The 17,147-nt window shown below is 37.3% G+C and overlaps 1 protein-coding gene across 2 annotated transcripts in view; it reads left to right on the top strand.

Moving 5' to 3' along the window:
• The window catches only part of LOC113237246 (serine/threonine-protein kinase NLK), a 239,800-nt gene that overhangs the window by 196,482 nt on the left and 26,171 nt on the right, over positions 1-17,147 (top strand). For both annotated transcript variants that reach the window (XM_026473620.1, XM_026473621.1), the window contains exon 4: positions 5,016-5,122. In XM_026473620.1, the coding sequence (XP_026329405.1) occupies positions 5,016-5,122 (107 nt within the window). The remainder of the gene's footprint in view (positions 1-5,015; positions 5,123-17,147) is intronic.

Here is a 17,147-nt window from a genome sequence, read left to right as displayed (position 1 = left end):
CCCCGCACTCCGCGCCGACCGCCTACTCGCCAACCACTGTACTAGATAAGAGAGTGAAATTGGTATTTAAGTAGGAACATTTTTGGTAATAAACACGTATTGAATCCACTTTAATCAAGAGTTTTCATTTGCGATCCAGATCAAGAACCTGAACAATACAGTCCACCGAACAAGAGCTAGAACACCAACAAAAGTATTTGTGTTAAATAAATCATTTCACTGCCACTGCACGCATGTGTAAAGATAGCAATCACATAATTACCATTTAATTACAGTATTGTGTACCGTTTTTCGTAATGTGCTATTCTACTTAGTGTGTTAATTTACATTTTTATATGTGACATTGGTTAAATATGAATAAAACCACATATCCGTAAATACCTACTACTATTTCCTTATAACAAATAGTTTTTAATTAAATTGTAGTTGTAACGGAAAGAAAAAAAAAATTTGGTCTCATTTCCTTATGACAAATTCAAATTAAATCTAAATTACTGAACATTAAGATCCAAAATGATCTCTCCACTCAGCACTTGTACGGTTGTGCATGTAACAAAAGAAGCAAAAAAAAAGCAAAAAAACGATATTGATATTCTGTAGTGGTTGAGGAATGAAGCGGAAGCTACAGATGATCAACAACATAATTTTAAAACGGCAAACAAACACCGGAGAATATACATAACATTCGAAATTGCGTTATGGACACGATGAAAAAGGTTTTTGATATGCAATACAGTACAAATTAATAATAATAACAAATGTGTCAAATGGATAATGGAGAAATGTGATTCAGTTGCTGGCGACTATGACGTCATGCCTTTGCTGATATTTTGCTATAGCCAAAAATGCTTAGGACTCACCGAAAAGTAACAAACGCTCGCAGACCTTAGCAAAAACAACAATTAAAATACAAACAGCTTAGTTGGTATAGCGTTCTGGCACGGTATGCTAGAAGACGTCGGTTCGAATCCGGCCGGATCGAAGGAATTTTTTCTCAGTGTTCGATCTTTGTAATAATTATAACAAACTAGTGGAGTAATTTCACAAAAAATAATTGAATATCAGTTAAAATTAAAATACAGTTGAAAATCGATACAAATCCCAGAACAGCACAACACAAGGCTTTATAGCCTCCGATGAATAGAACGCTGGCAGCCATTCCGCCAAAGAATAAGCCTAGGTATCCAAAGTCTTATCCAAAGATAAAGCGTGGCCCCAAGAATATGCAGGGTTACGTGTAAATTATTAAAAACCTCGCAAGACTAACATCATAAGCAACAACTTTTGTTACATGACTCTTTACAAAACGAAATAAATTCACCAAAATTAAACTTATAAGTTTTTGCTGTAGTATCTGACACTTTTTAGATCTATATTTGATAGTAAGGTAGTAAATTCAAACTTGCAATCGTCCTCCCGAAGGCTCCCACGTTTTAGATTTTTGCATCAGACTGATGCAAAATTGACGATTGCGCTTTCTTTTGTTACCGCATAGAGTTACCACCGTTAAGAAAGTTCTATTTAAATATTTTTATTTTTATACGAAAGTAAAACCTAACGAGTTATCAACAATTATTGGATTAATTTAGCTAAGCTCTTTAGCTTAGCTAAATTTGTTTTGTTCTTTAACAACGTAGACATTCCCTTCTACAAATCCCGCAACTTCGTGGAACTGATTATATTTGTATATTAGTATTATTGTAGCCTTTATTATAGCCAGTTCTTTGACCTCTTTATAGCTGTTCACTGTCTTCTTTTTTATTCTTGGTCTTCCTCTCTTTCTTTTCCCTTCTGTCCTCCCATCAATTATCATTCTCACAAATTCGTTATTACGCATCAAATGTCCAAACATTTTCCCCCTTCTCCTGTCTGTTGCATTCAAAAGACTTCTCGCCAACCCTTTCCAAAACTTCCTCATTTGATGTCTTTTCAATCCATTTTATTTTTTCTATTAAGTATTTGCTAAAAATTATTGTCTCAAAAATAATATTGTAGTTATGTTTCTATAAGTAATCAAATCTGTGGTCACCTTATGTATACACATTTTCCGTAACGTAATGTCATAAAACCAATCGAAGCCTCCACTATGCCAACTGTATTTTTGGTCATTGTTTTTTTTATTTTTGTAAACAGCCATATTTATTTACTAATATTATAAAATTATAATATTATGCTCCCCGAATTTAGTGAAAAATAAATAATTAAATTTGAAAAAAAAAAAGGATTTTCGTGGAAAAAAAAGAAACCAGAACAAAATTAATACAGAACTGGTCCAACAGTTAAGTAGGCGTAGTGTTAGTTGGAGGATTGATCGAAATCATAGTTTAAATCAACAAGTGTGCCCAAACATTGTGTCCAATCCAGACATGTAACGTTTAAAGTGCTCCCTACAACGTTGTGTATTCACACATAAACGTGTAATTTTAATAATGACGGCGCGAGTTTGCGGCGCGTGCTGCTCGGATAGAGGTAACGGGACCCTCGTCCTGCGACCGGTCTGCTCTCGATATTGTTCCCAGAAATACTCTGCCTGTGAATTGTATCTATAGGTAGTTATTGAGTATTGAATCGGCTCACACAAGGTGCAACCTTTACCGCCTTCTAAGATGCTTCATCCTGAACATTGCCAGGGTAGATTTAAGTGTTTAATCATGCTCCGAACTGAGGTTGGCTGGGCCAAGGATAATTTGTTCAGGTGGGGATTTTAGGTGAAGCCGAATTGTTCGTGTAGTGCGATTGAAATGACGGCCTACGTTACATGCCTTACTTAACACTTGCACGCTTGAAGATTTAATGGCGGCTTCTAGTGACGCTGTCGGCGTGGCTAAGCTCTGGGCTGCAATAGTTTAGTGTATACCGTCGGTACGTTTAGACACGGAATGTATTTTGTATTCATCAGGGATAGAAAGTGCTTTATACCGTTCTTAATAACCACAACCTTTTAAAATTGATCAATGCCATCTAGTGGATATAAAGTGCATGTTTCTTCAAGGACATTCATAAATACAAAGTTCGTTTTACTTTTCCGTAATAACGACACGAACCACTACACTTCTTTAGCAAGTAATTTTAGAGACGAAGTTTTCCAACGGCGTCCAACTGTGAAGTACAAAAGTAATTATTCTACCGATTCTTAACTTATTTTAAAATATGTATATGTATGTAGAAGGATTACCGTCATACAAAAGTTGAAACCACACTCATATCTTCAGATAAACGCACATGTTTATATGCTCCCAAAATCCGTTTTACTTATGGCTTCTTTTGTCGATATATCCAAATAGAAGATACCGCAAGGGAACAAGACGAGGGTGGGACCCTCTCCCTCCTTCGCCTGTACAGCGTGGGCGTTCAAATTACGCCATAAGTTTGTCACGAACTCCGAAGTGAATATTTCATTTAAATGTTACTCAAAAATGTAAATACTCAATATTTTTGTATCTTATCGGTGTTGTTTATTGAAAGTTCGTCGCAGTCCATACAAGTTTGTAATAAGATTATTCTAATCATATAGTGTGAATCACAATTATATGTCCAAAATGTGAACAAAGAAATGACATTGTCAAAATGTGCATGCAGGTGTGCTAAACCTTTCATATTTGCTCGGTTATCTCCTTTGTTTAGATTTTGAATATCTAAACAAGTTTCATACTATAGATAGTGCATTGTTTTATATTTCTTTACTTTGCTTCTCGAGAGTATTGAAAGCGAAGTACCTCCTTTCAAATTATCGTAATAAATATAAATAATTTACCATTTTAACGGAACAAACTAATTTACATAGTCCATTTCGTAATTTTCTGATGTATATAATTAGTATACTTCAAAATTGTTTACGTCCATTAGTGCTGTGTGGGACGAATTTGAACCAATGAAAACGTGTTTTTTTAAATATATTGATTATATATCTATTATTACGGTGGCAGACCAGTGGGTCGTTTGCTTCCCAATTGAGAGGGTGTTGGCTTATTTGTACGTTTGGGAACCTATGATCTAGATCATTTTCATTCTTATTTCTGCCGTCATATCTATTACTGTGATTCAGGGTGCTGGTAAAATTACAGCTTTATATCTCAGGGTGACAGGTGTAGTTTCAATGCACCTCAGATCTTTGCGATTCAAAGCTTTGAGTGGCACTGCAACCGTTATTTGTCAGTGCCACCGCGCATGACTTACTAAAATAAAAAAACACTTACGCGTTGAAATTGTGACATTGATAATAGATAAATATATAAAAGAATGTTGTATATAGTATCTTCCCGGTGTGTCGTTCATTTCAAGTCCTGTTAGGGCAAAATACGCTCTATTTGTTTAGCTTTTACGTTTTAACTTAAATGAGCGTTCTGGGCACGCGGGCGAGACTGGCTCGAATTCGGTCTACGCGGCGGCCCGCGCGACGACCGCGCGGTCGCCGAACGGAGTCCGTGGCGGCCCGCGCGGTATTTTATTCAGAGGAATTTAAATGTTGTTGCCTAGTAAATAGAATTCATATTCGCCATTAATGTACATGAAGGCGTGGTAACTTAGCGGACGCCGCGCGGCGGCCGCGTGAAAAATTTCTCCTTGTGCAACTGGATGTTTCATCTTTTTATACACCAATCTACGACGTAACTAAGTTATACAGCTGGCTGTGTTAAATAGGGTTCGAACCCGGAGCGTGCTCATGTAACACCGTGTGGGTTACACTCTCGACCAATCAACCCAACAAATTAGTAGCAGTAAAGCTCCTTGTGAAAAAGTTCGTTCAGGGAAATACTGTCACTTTTTCTGCCGCCAAGCAGTAATATCAGCATTACTGCGTTTCGATTTCGAAGGGTATGAAATTACAGGCACACGGGACTTGTCAACTATATGTCTCGTGGTGACGGGCGCAGTGGCAGTGCCCCTCAGATCTTTGCGTTTTAAAGCTCTGAGTGGCACTGCAACTGTTATGAACATTCGTGTTGCCTACCAGGCCTTGTTCAATAGTTGTAATGCATTATTTTGGCCAAGTTTCCTTAACCTTAGCCGAACAGTTACGTCATCACGGAGCTACTACAAAGCGACCTGCACAAGATCATCGTTTCACCGCAGCACCTCTCCGCCGATCACATCAAAGTCTTCCTCTATCAGATTCTCAGAGGTGAGTCCTTAATTAATTTTTTAATACGCTGTTTTTTAGTAGAAACGAGAATATACATGAGTGGTGCTGGTATAATAAATCGTGAATCTATTGTTCCTTATTTCACACGATGTGCATAAACTTCTAACTTAACGTACATTATGGAATCAGCAGTTTAACGATATCGTACTGTCGGTAATAAACTGATTTAATTCAAAATTGTGATATTTTTGGGAAGTTTATTTATTATATTAATTAGAAAAAATAAATATTTTTTGTATATAATTTTGTATAAAACCGCGTAAATGTTTGTGTGTGTTAGATTCCAAACAATACTTTCATTTCCTATGTGTAATAATCGCGAAAACCTAATAACTCGATAGTATATATCGTTTTTCATATTAAATAAAATTTTATCATATTTATCACCGGCGTATACATAATTATATGGGCTGGTGCCACAGACGTTGTTTTTTTTGTTGATATGTTGTGTCATAATCCCAAAAGTTGCTTTTCGAATTAGATCATTTTATTATTGAGGATGCTTTTAATTAAGGAATCAAAACAACATTTTATGAATCTTCAAAAGGCGTAAAATGAAAGTCTTTTTTTGTGATAGAAATGCCTTATGAGAAGTTTGCGAGTCAATAAAATAAAACCATGTGTAGTTAAATACGAAGTCGGCTTTTTACGGGGCCGTATTTGCATAAATTTAACAACTTAACCTCGAGCTCCATTTTAAAATGACGTTGGAGTTCTAATTTTGAAATAAGTATGCAAGCCATGATATCTAAGATGAAGACTAGACGAAGGGTAACCCTCGATACAAACCTCTGACGTTAACGTTATCGATCACAATTTAGCCTCTCAACTTTTATATTCTCCGTATTGCAAAACGTGACATGAAACGCAAGACGCCCTTCAAACTTACCGACGTATTGTACATTGTATATCGTTCTCACGGATTTCGCCTACGCGAGAGAATACGCATTTTATGGCCAAACTAATGCTTCATATAATAGCGTGTACCTTAATGGATACCTCGCTCACAAACTGGCAAACTTTTTCCCATTAGGTACGCGCAATCTTGTTTACATTACACTACGTTTATCATGTTAATGTGTTGTCCTTACATTAAAATTAATATATGCGATGTTTTTTGAGGGAATATGCAAATTTGTGGTCATACATCCCTAAATGTAGTGCCGACGGGCGGACTGGGGGGCGCCACAAAACTTGAGCCCATTTGCCGCTCGGTAAACAGAGTGTAAGACCGGTCGGTGCCCGTGAGGTTTGCCGTGTTCCGATAAATTCGAGTTTGAAACAAGCCGGACTCCCACTGCGCGCGGCCAGTCGAGCCGGAGCCGCACCGCCACTGCCTGCACTAAATCAATTAAAATTCCCTACTGCCCGTAATTCTCTACTACAACTCTACCAGAAAACCTAGTACATTGCTCTCGCCTTCACAAAGGAATAAATTTAATAAAGGATGACTAATCTGGTTTCATTAAAGTTGATCATCAAACTTAGGGTGGCACTATGTAGTATGCTAATGGACTCCATTTCGCAGATGAAAAGACGCGTCGGCTCCCGATTTGGTATTATTAATTTATGCAATTACTCTTGCACTGTCAGAAGATTTCCCCGGGAGCGGTGTACCCGAAGGGATGCTAGAAAAATGCGCTCGTTAAGCCCCCGAAGGATCTGAGTTTAATTAAAAACTTTATAGTTGCGCCGCTTTGATGGCAAAGCGCTATAAAATTCACATAGATTAAATTTAGTATACCTTACTTTACTGCTTTGAAAGAAGTAAGAAATAGTTTGTGGAACCCAATTGTTTATTTTTACCACTTTACATATTGAAGTTAAAGTAGCATACAAATAAGACAGCTTTTAGGGTACTCTTAATATCTGAATATTTTATGTCAAAGTGGTGTAAAAACATACGGAAAAGAACATTGTAATTGAAGCATGCATTTGCCTGCTCTGCACACAGCTGTACTCTTTTCTAACAAGCTCTGTAAACTGATTTCGAGTGGCGTCTAGCTTCACTTTAGTTGCTTATAAGTTTATGATAATGCAAACTATTAAAGGACAAAGTCGGTTATGCGGAAAATGTAAACAAGGTTTTACCGGGATTCCTTAGTCTAACAGCGTCTGAGGATTCTAAGGAATTCTTGTTTGCGCCGCCACCGCATATATTAGACCACGTGCGCTTCGGTTTAGTGTCTCAAACGTTCGTAGAAATAGTCCCAGTATATCCAGTAAATTCAGTGACGTTTGCAAAGTTTCATTAAATTCTTGAACATCACGGTCGATATGAGATTCATTATGTGAAATGACAGTTATTTTCTTTCATGGGTCACTTGGGATGAAAACGGCGTACTTTATTTTCAAACAATGCAGCCCAAAGTTCTTTGTTTCTACTGCTGAGTGCAACAAAAGGAGTCACTTATCTTTCTTTATTCCTATTTCTATGTGGAATGAAAACCGAAATGTATGCCAAATTGTACTTAAAGATGTGAAAGCTACAAAAAAAAAACGATAAAAGAAAACCCTTTCTTACAAAAGTGGTACAGAAATGCGGGTTTATCTGAAACCGATTCCTACAAATGATTCTTATGACCATCGAAATGTTATTAGGTTAACCAAACATACAGTTCGATATCCTACAGAGACGAATTCAGAGCTGTTACACTGTCCCTTGACGATGCCGAGGTATGCTAATGTCCCGTCCGGCTGACATTAATAATGTATGGCCGAACGAACTAGTCGGCGTCGGGCCAACACGCCACTACGAATTGCACTGCCGGCACTGTCGCATTTCCGTGCATAGGCTTATTGCGTATGAAATGGAAAAACTGACCACGATCAAAACTGGTGAAAGTACTAAAACCAAGTGGGTCAAACCAGTGAAACAGAAATTGGTCGCCGAAATGTATTGAAATGCAAGAAAACCGAATGATTGATTCCCTAATTATCATCTGTCTAAAATAACAGGAATAGAACGACTGAATTAATCCTACTGAATCGGTGTTTAATATTCACAAAGCTGCATCTCTGAGGAATCGTATTCTCTATTTAGTTCCAAGAAATATGAGCATTAAAAGGATTTGCGGTTGCGACGGTGTGAAGCAACGGTTATATTTCTGCGCCATGTTTTCATTTCCCCTAGAGAGTGATAGATGGGCGTTAGTTCCGAAAACTGTACTGATAAAATACCCTCAATCGAATACAACCATTTAGTTGGAATTTTTATAACCCAAGTTATGCCAATCGAATTATATCGTCAGCCAAAACATATTTTTTGAAAGAAGCTCTACCGTTGTCGGAATTTTTAATTAATTTTGTATTGCTAACGAAGTAGGGAGATAACATCTCGGAATAGCAAGGCTTCGCGAGTAACGAGCTGAATTATGGAAATGCGCTCCCCGGTAGGATATTATTTATGCGCGGCTTTTTCGTCCAGGAAATCACCTTTACGCATACAAGGGAGATTGCTCTACGCACACGGATCTCTTGATTAATGGCTAGGATTCCTGGTTGCTTCTCCGTTTTAATGAGCTTTTAATGACGTTGCAATAAATACCGCGAAATGCGGATATTAAGGCCTGTAATCAACTAATTACGCTGTGAGTCATTAAACTTAGAAAGGCCTATTCGAGACACTTCTCTTGGCTCTCGAATTAAGATGCCTATCTAAGTTCATATTATACATACGTAAAGGTGCTCATAAGATGAAATGATGTATTGATAAGGGGCAGGGCAAGCTAAGTGGGACCGACTGTCGATGTCGCTCCTTTAGCCTCAGTAATGGAATTGGAATTCGCTCTGGGACTTGTCTCTATTTGTTGGAGAGGTCCTTCACGATTGTAAGCCGTAACGTATTGGTGAGGTGCTATATTGTGGTATGTCTTATTTAATTTTGACTCATACTTTTACATTTGTAAGCTCATTAGAGGGACGAATGTAGGCTGATACGAGCACAGGTTTCCTTTTATTTGCCTTCTTAAGTGATTGTTGTGCTAAAATTGACCATTGTCATTGTTGACTTTAAAGGAAATTAGTTCGTTTAAACGTTTCAGCTAGAAGTGAGCTTGCTAGCTTCTTATTCTGCCGCCAAGCAGTAATGTGAGCGTTCCGGCTTTAAAGGGTAAGGATGCTGGTGAAACTACACGCATATGACGACTAGAGTCATTGGCGATAAAGAAATCTCATCACACCTTGAACTTCTACAACTGCGTAGAGATATTGCTTCGCTTAGCGCCTTTATCGGATGTACCATGGCGAATGCTCTGAAGAATTATTCAATCTATTCCACCCTCCCCTTTTCTGCTCCGAAGCACACGTGCCTTCGTAGTCACCACTTTACTACTTTCCGTATTCCATCGCGAACTAAAATGTTTGGTGGCACCTTTCACTGTCACCACGTCGACAATTGAAATCCCCTTCCAACGCACTTATTCCCTCCTTACGATATCCTCTTCAAACGAGGCGTGAAGAGGCATGCATGCATGTGGTTAGGGCAGTGATTGTATCAACACTGCACTAGGTTCCTTCAAGTTTGGATTCCACTTTCCATTTTACAACAGGTGGAGTCATCTGCCTGTCAGGTATAAAAAAATATGGGACTTGTCAACTTTATATATCTCAAGATGACCTCTCTTTACTATTAAAAGCTTTGAGTGGATCTGCAATTCTTATTAGTGTTATTAGTGCATGTCGGTTACCACTAGGCTCACGACTTGTTCGTCCAGTGCATTATGATATCATAAAAAAAATAATTACGAACATTGTTTAATCAAATCGACATATCTAGTCATCGGAATCCCCGAAACGGTGTAAGCCAATTGATTAGTGCTCACAATGCTCCAATGAGCATGTCACCCATTAATGCCTGTTGACGTTATATGCGATGCTAATCTCTTCCTACTATGGTTTGTCAGTTGAAAGCTTGAAGTTGTTAGTGGACTATGTTGTGAGACTGTTTGTTTTTATACATATTAATATTGCCAGATACACCTGCTGTCAAGTGTCGTAAGAGATTGATGACTTAGACAAGAAATTCATCCTAAGGAACTTTTTGTCTATCTATTGTTTGTTATATTGTATACGTATAAAGATAGAATACCTCCCTAGAGAGATAATATAGAAATAGCGGGAAGTCAATGATTCAGGATGGCACGAGACGATTAAATGAGTTATAGACGTGACATGATATACGTACGCCTATGAACGGCTTACTTACGCACTGCCCAAGTGTAATATCAATTACACACACCTTGGCTCAAACCCTCTCTACCATCCCCCCTATTTACACTCAATGGGTATACATTATATCGAAACGACAGAGTTGGGACTGGTGGTGGTGGTGTATGTATTTACATCAAGAGCTACATACCGTGCTCCGTCGTCAGCCAGCCTCCTAGCACTTATACTGGGTCTTTAGAGTATCTATTTCTAGACCTTAGCTTACATTACACCAATATCCTAGTTGGTGTTATTTATAGCCCTAGTGTTAATGTAAACTATTTTGACTTATTTGAGACTACCCTTGAATCCTTGAGTGCCTCTTATGATCATGTAATATTGATGGGTGATCTTAATACTTGTTTATTAAAGAATAGTTTTCGGTCTTCACGTCTTAACTCTCTTGTATCTGCTGTGAACTTTGTATTGCTCCCACTTACTGCCACCCATCATTCTCCTAACTGTCAACCTTCACACAGGGGGAAGTTAAGAAGAGTATCTTATCCATAACTTCCAAGGCCGTGAATGAAGATGGTATTTGCCGCGATATGCTGTTACCTATCCTGGATTACGTTGCTTCAATTATCACACACATTTTGAATACTTCTCATGCAATTAGCGTCTTTCCTAGCGATTGGGAATTAGCCCATGTCATTCCCATCCCTAAATCCGCTACTCCCACGGCTTTCTCCCAATTTCGTCCTATCTCCATCCTGCATTTAAAGAAAGAAGAAGAAAGAAAGAAACATTTATTCAGTACCCTTAAATTGTATGTACATAAAAATAAATTAAAACTAAAATTACTGATACTGAATGGGCACCGCTCAGCATGTGCCGTGGCTGAGAACATTTCTGTCCAAGGTCCTTGAAAGCACTGTTCAAAAACAACTTCTCTCGTATGTCTCTCGTCATGAACTTATAAGTCCGTATCAATCCGGTTTTCGTCCTGGTCATAGCACTGTAACTGCCTTGCTTAACTTCATCGATGATATTCGCTACGCCATGGATAACAAGTTGTTTACCATTATTGTTTTATTGGACTTCAGCAGTGCTTTCAACTCTGTCGACCATAACATCCTCCTTGCCATTCTCTGCTCTCTTAACATTTCCCCTGCTGCAACTGCTTGGTTCGAATTACCTTCGCAATCGCTATCAAAGGATTAGGAATGATGACATTTATTCCGATTGGTCTCCTTTGACTTCAGGGGTGCCACAGGGTGGTGTACTTTCACCTCTTCTCTTTTCGCTGTTCATAAACGAGCTCACTAAATTAATTTCTCCTCTATTCCGCTTATACGCAGATGACTTGCAAATTTATAGACATTTTGATGGAGCCAATACCCAATCTGCTATTGAATCATAATAAGGATCTTCTTGTGGTGAAGTCTTGGGCTGATGTGTTTGGTTTGCTTGTAAACCCTACGAAATCACAGGCAATAATTGTAGGTAGCAACAGACTTTACTGCAGGTTGGACATTAATAATTTCCCCAAGGTTTCGTATGATGGAGTGAGTCTTGCATATGCTGAAAACACAAGGAACCTGGGTCTGATAATCGACCATACACTGTCCTGGAGACACAGGTAAATGAGGTTAGGTTATTAAAATTATTAAATTGAAATGGCTCCCAATCCGACTTGGCCGAGATATCCACGTTCTTTGTCTTCTTTATAAAATTTTGAATTACCCCCAGCTTCCTCATTATCTGGGTTCCCGTTTTCCCCTTTACCCCCCAATTCTCGCCCAAAACGTACCTGTGACACTAGAACACTTTTATATCCCCAATCCTACTCCAAATTCTTTCACAATTCTTTTACTGTAAGTGCAGCTTGTATGTGGAATAAACTACCTGTTGACATTCGTGACAGTCTATCTCTAGTCATCTTTCAAACACAAATTAAAAGAGTACTTCCCGTCGAACGCGTTAGTTAGTTAATCGGTAACATTATATATAAACTAGTAATTTGTTATTATCATATATATTGTATTTATGTATATAAAGTTCACGTATGTGTGTATGTCTGTCGTATGTATATTATTATCATTTATATTTTATTCACATTTATATTTTAATCACATTTATATTTTAATTTAGTTGTGCAATAATTAGTCCCACAGACTTCATTTTTGCACCACGGCTAGGGTTGGCTGTAACCCGGGCGGCGTCGTGGTGAATGCTCACTGATCCCACGGCGCCGACTCAACCGGCGAGAGGGAAACCTGGGGGGGTTTTAGTGGGGTAGGCCCTCCAGTCTGGAGGGAGAGTCCCCACATAACCCCTGAATCTCCCTGGGCTCAGGGGTATCCATAAAGATTTCCCCCCCGTCAAAAAAAAAAAAAGGGTTGGCTGTAAGAGATCTCTTATAGAGATAAGCTCACCTTTGTATATGTCCATTGTAACGTGTGTTTTATGTGCCTTTTCTTTGTACAATAAAGAATATAATAATTATTTGGGGTTTTCTGTAGTGATTTGCTAAATGTGCCAGTGTGTGTATTCCTTGGTGTATGCATAACAAGTTTGAAAATCTATTTATTCCATGTGTATGCTTCTGTTTAAAGTAGCACATGTTAATTACTAGAACCAGTTTTTGAAATGTGATCAACTTTTCTCTTCTTTATATAAAGTCACGGATGCTAATTACTACACAGCTGCATAAGATCCAGGTGTTATAAGCAAAATGGTATTCGAAGCCTTTATGAACTTAGTATTATTTTTAAATCGAATCGTTAATCTGAACGGCATCTGCTAAAACAGGCTGGCTGTGGCGGCGTCACAATGTTAATTGTGTAAGCTCAGCCACTAAACGTGCGTGAGATCGCTGCGCATGCACATCACAACTGTTATTCGTTGATAGTCGATATGGTTGTATCAATTTCGGTCTGAAGTAAAACAAACCTTTTGAATCGGGTCAGTTTTTGTCTTTAGTCTATTCGAGTTCAGTTTAATTGAGATAAAAATTAAATTAATTTAAAAAAGATTTAAAAACGACTTTGCACTTTGACTAAAAGAACGAAATTCAAAAGATTTGATTTCGGTATTAAAATTTCCGTCCATCACTCGGAACCTTTTTTCACGCCGTCTACCGACCTGCGCTTGAGCAAATACACCGCATACTGAGCTTTACTGTTACTCTTTGTGCTTTGGAATGTTTCCACACCGATATCAAATACAACTGTTTAAACGATCCTTATTCTTCGCATCGTAAAGTGAAGTTTATATCAAGCAGGCGTTTCGTCATCTCTCCAGTATTTTGCTATCGAAAGTACAGGCACTTACTCTATCATGCTTGCTTCTTAATCATAAATACGCAAAGAGGGTTTTGTCTTTATAGATAAGCTACTCTCATGGAGATAATACTGAGATATTGCAATCAAGGAGTAGCTAATTTCACTATGTTATACAACATCCTGGCTTTAGGCAAGGAACTGGCCGAGATTCTGTAATCTTAACGCACTCCGTTGACTGATTTTTTATTCTCTTCCATGTAGGCAAGTCACGGACGTGTACGGTTTCTTTGAAAGGTTGCTTGTAAAATATTATTTGGGAATTAACGCTGGATTCTCATTCTTTTTTGTTATCGAATTTTCCGCTTAGTAATTTTAAAGACTTCTGCAGGTTCTGCTATTCAACGAGTACGATTTCTGTCATTCCATATATTAATGTCAACCGAAACGCAACTACGATTTTCGTAGTTTTCGAAATTAGAAAATTTAAAGTGGTCATTGAGTCATTGTGAAGAAAAACATTCGATTCAGAGAAAACACATAGGTATTATCTGCAGTAAAGGAATTATTAACAACTAAACCGGTATTTGATAGATGGTCACTTAACTATCATAGTCGAATGTTTATATTTAGTAGCAGTAGAGCTCCTTGTGAAAGAGTTCGTCCAGGGAAGTACTACCACTTTATCTATTTCTTCCGCCACGCCGTAATGTGAACATTAATCCGTTCCGGTTTTGAAGGGTGAAATATACAAGCACATGGGACATGGGATGAGCGCAGTGACAGTGCCCCTCAGATCTTTGTGATTTAAAGCGCTAAGTGGCACTGCAACTGTTATGGACAGGCGAGTCGGTTGCCCACGACTTGTTCGTTCCGTCACTTGGTATCATGAAAAAAGGATATTAGGCAGACTTTTCAACTGAACGGTTGCTATATGTGTTTATAAATGATTTCAGGTCTACAGTACCTATAGTAAATTTTGTTATTATTATTATTTTGAAATTTTACCTTGTTGGCCATAAAGTCCGTACGGTTTTAGTCACTATTTAGTCGCTATTTTTAAACAAAAAAAAATTATTTTCTTTTAAAATGTTATATTGTCTATGGCCATTTTCAAAATAATATTTTAGCGCGCATTTTAAGAATATGCGGGAAAGTTTTTGGTTATAAACTATTTTTAGTGGTGGTGTTTGTGAATATAGTTGCATGTCTAGTGTATCTATTTTATTAATGGGGGGTGCTAAAATTAATTGCATGAAAATATAATTTAATCTGCACTGGGTTTCCGGAATAGCAAAATAATGTACTTCCATTTTTATTGACGTAGGTTTCCGCAAATTCGACACCTGAATGTATTAATTAGTAATTAGAGAGTACTAAAGGTAAAAAAATTTCAACGCACACCACCACTTATATTTTTTATATCAACACATGACAAGGAAAAAAGTACTATAGTAATTTTATATTAATATTATATGTAGCGTAGTTTATGTAGATAATTCAGGTTTTGTTGACACCCCCTCAATACCCCCCTATTGCTACCGAGTTCCCTGCCTATAGGCCATAGGGCTCTTTAGCGCTCACTGGGCGGTAGTGACCGCTTTGGAAAACTATGAGCTACACAATCATCGAGTATATAACCAGAAATAAAGACGAAATAAGGGCCATATATTTCTGGTAACACATTAGCGATACAGCTCTTATAAATATCAACTCTCGTTTGCACTAAAATATAGATAGGCCAACTACTGACCTGTGTGTACGTCTCCGTATATTCCAAAAAATATTCTGTATTTATTGTAATAAAGATACTATCTCTAACAATGCCGTGCTGTTCTATTCGGTGGTGTGGGAAAAACAGCAAAACTTTTAATTACAAAACAAACGGGATCACATTTCATCGGTAATTGAATATTAAATATGTAATTTTGTAATTTTCGTCCATTATAGCAAAGCTGAAGTTAATTTGTCGATTGACACCCGTCAATTGTTTCGGACTCGGACTAGCCAATCGGCGCGCAGTTGTCACAGTAATGATAAGGCAGAATAGTTTTCAAACAAATTAAATGACATTTCGTCTCTATTTATGGTTATATACTCGACGTACACAATATACAAAAATATGACGAAAACCGCAATCTAAAGCAACAAAAGAATGACACAAATATATGCCATAAAAAGGAACCAAAAACAAGAAAGACGAGTTAAAAAGATAATAAATATAAAGAGATACAATAAGATTTGTAGCGGTTTTTTGCGGTTCGCTACGCATACTAAAGAATAATCTAGGAAATGACGAGTAGTGATTGTCTATATTGCAGATTTTTAGGTGATGCTTAACAGTCGATACTTCCGCAGCTAGATTCAAATATTTGCCATACTGAATCGGTTCTATTGCGTGTGTCGAGCGGCATGGACACGGGGCTTATTTCAGAATTTATTATTATATAAACGAAATTAAAGCCATATGGAAAATATACATAGCATACTATACGTGTTCTATTTAGTTTATTTGATAAAAAAAAACATTGGTATATGTAAAGTACCAATTGAATGAATACAGCGGTTTTCTTGTAACATTTCGAGGTAAGTTTGTGAAATCGTGAAAATTTTAAGGAATCGTGTTTTCACACCATATACTATAAATGCATATCCTTTGGATCAACAGTGGTTGATTCAACATTTTCACTTTTATGCAAAACCATTTGAGCTTGTATCTCTATTAAGTGTCTATGCGGTTCTTTCGTATATATTACGTCACAAAAGTAAGTAGGTGACCTGAGTAGATAGTAGACCTGTATTTTTATTGTGTATCAACCTGCATATAGTGCATTGTCCTCGTGGTGAAGGAGCAAGGACTAGCGGTCATCAGGCGTCGCGGTCGGGTGCGTGCGCGCAGCCGCACGGACGACGACCTCCGCGTTATAACACACACAGACCGATTTTGATGAACTTTTGATACTTAGACATATCTATATAACTTATTATTGATACAAAGAATCGAACAAACACAAGGAAAGACACGTAATTTTAGTATTTTGTATATTAATTTTATAATACTCGTTTTTTTTTTTTCATTTATAATTTCTTTATTTGAAAATAATATTACGTCTAGTAATACAAAAATTATATTAATATTCTACGTAATTCTAAACTAACATAATACGTTATGTCACTAGGGCTACACACCTGTCCGAACACATATGTATATAAGAAATATTCAATATTGAGACCATCACTACAAAACAAAATATCAATACCAATACAAAACGTAGTTTTGCAATTTTATATGTTGTAAATAAAAACGTGGGAAAAACTTACATGTGAAATTTAATATAACAGTAATTACTCGTGGGATATTAGAGAATTGTTGTTACTATTTTAGGTTTTCTTTACTTGGGCGGTTTCGTTTTTTGTGATACTCTTTTTTTTTTCCAACTTCTTTATGGTATAAAGTGACGGGACGAACAAGTCGTGTGCCTGGTGGTAAGCAAGTTATTTAATTTTTAATTCGGACTTAATCACGTAAAAACATATTTTATTTTATTTACCTCGACGTTTCGGACATATTG

Source organism: Hyposmocoma kahamanoa, unplaced genomic scaffold (assembly GCF_003589595.1).
Source record: "Hyposmocoma kahamanoa isolate Upper Pololo Valley unplaced genomic scaffold, ASM358959v1 93, whole genome shotgun sequence".
Lineage (NCBI taxonomy): Eukaryota > Metazoa > Arthropoda > Insecta > Lepidoptera > Cosmopterigidae > Hyposmocoma > Hyposmocoma kahamanoa.
The sequence above is the reverse complement of the archived record's forward strand: the minus strand, read 5'-3'. Positions and strand labels throughout refer to the sequence as shown.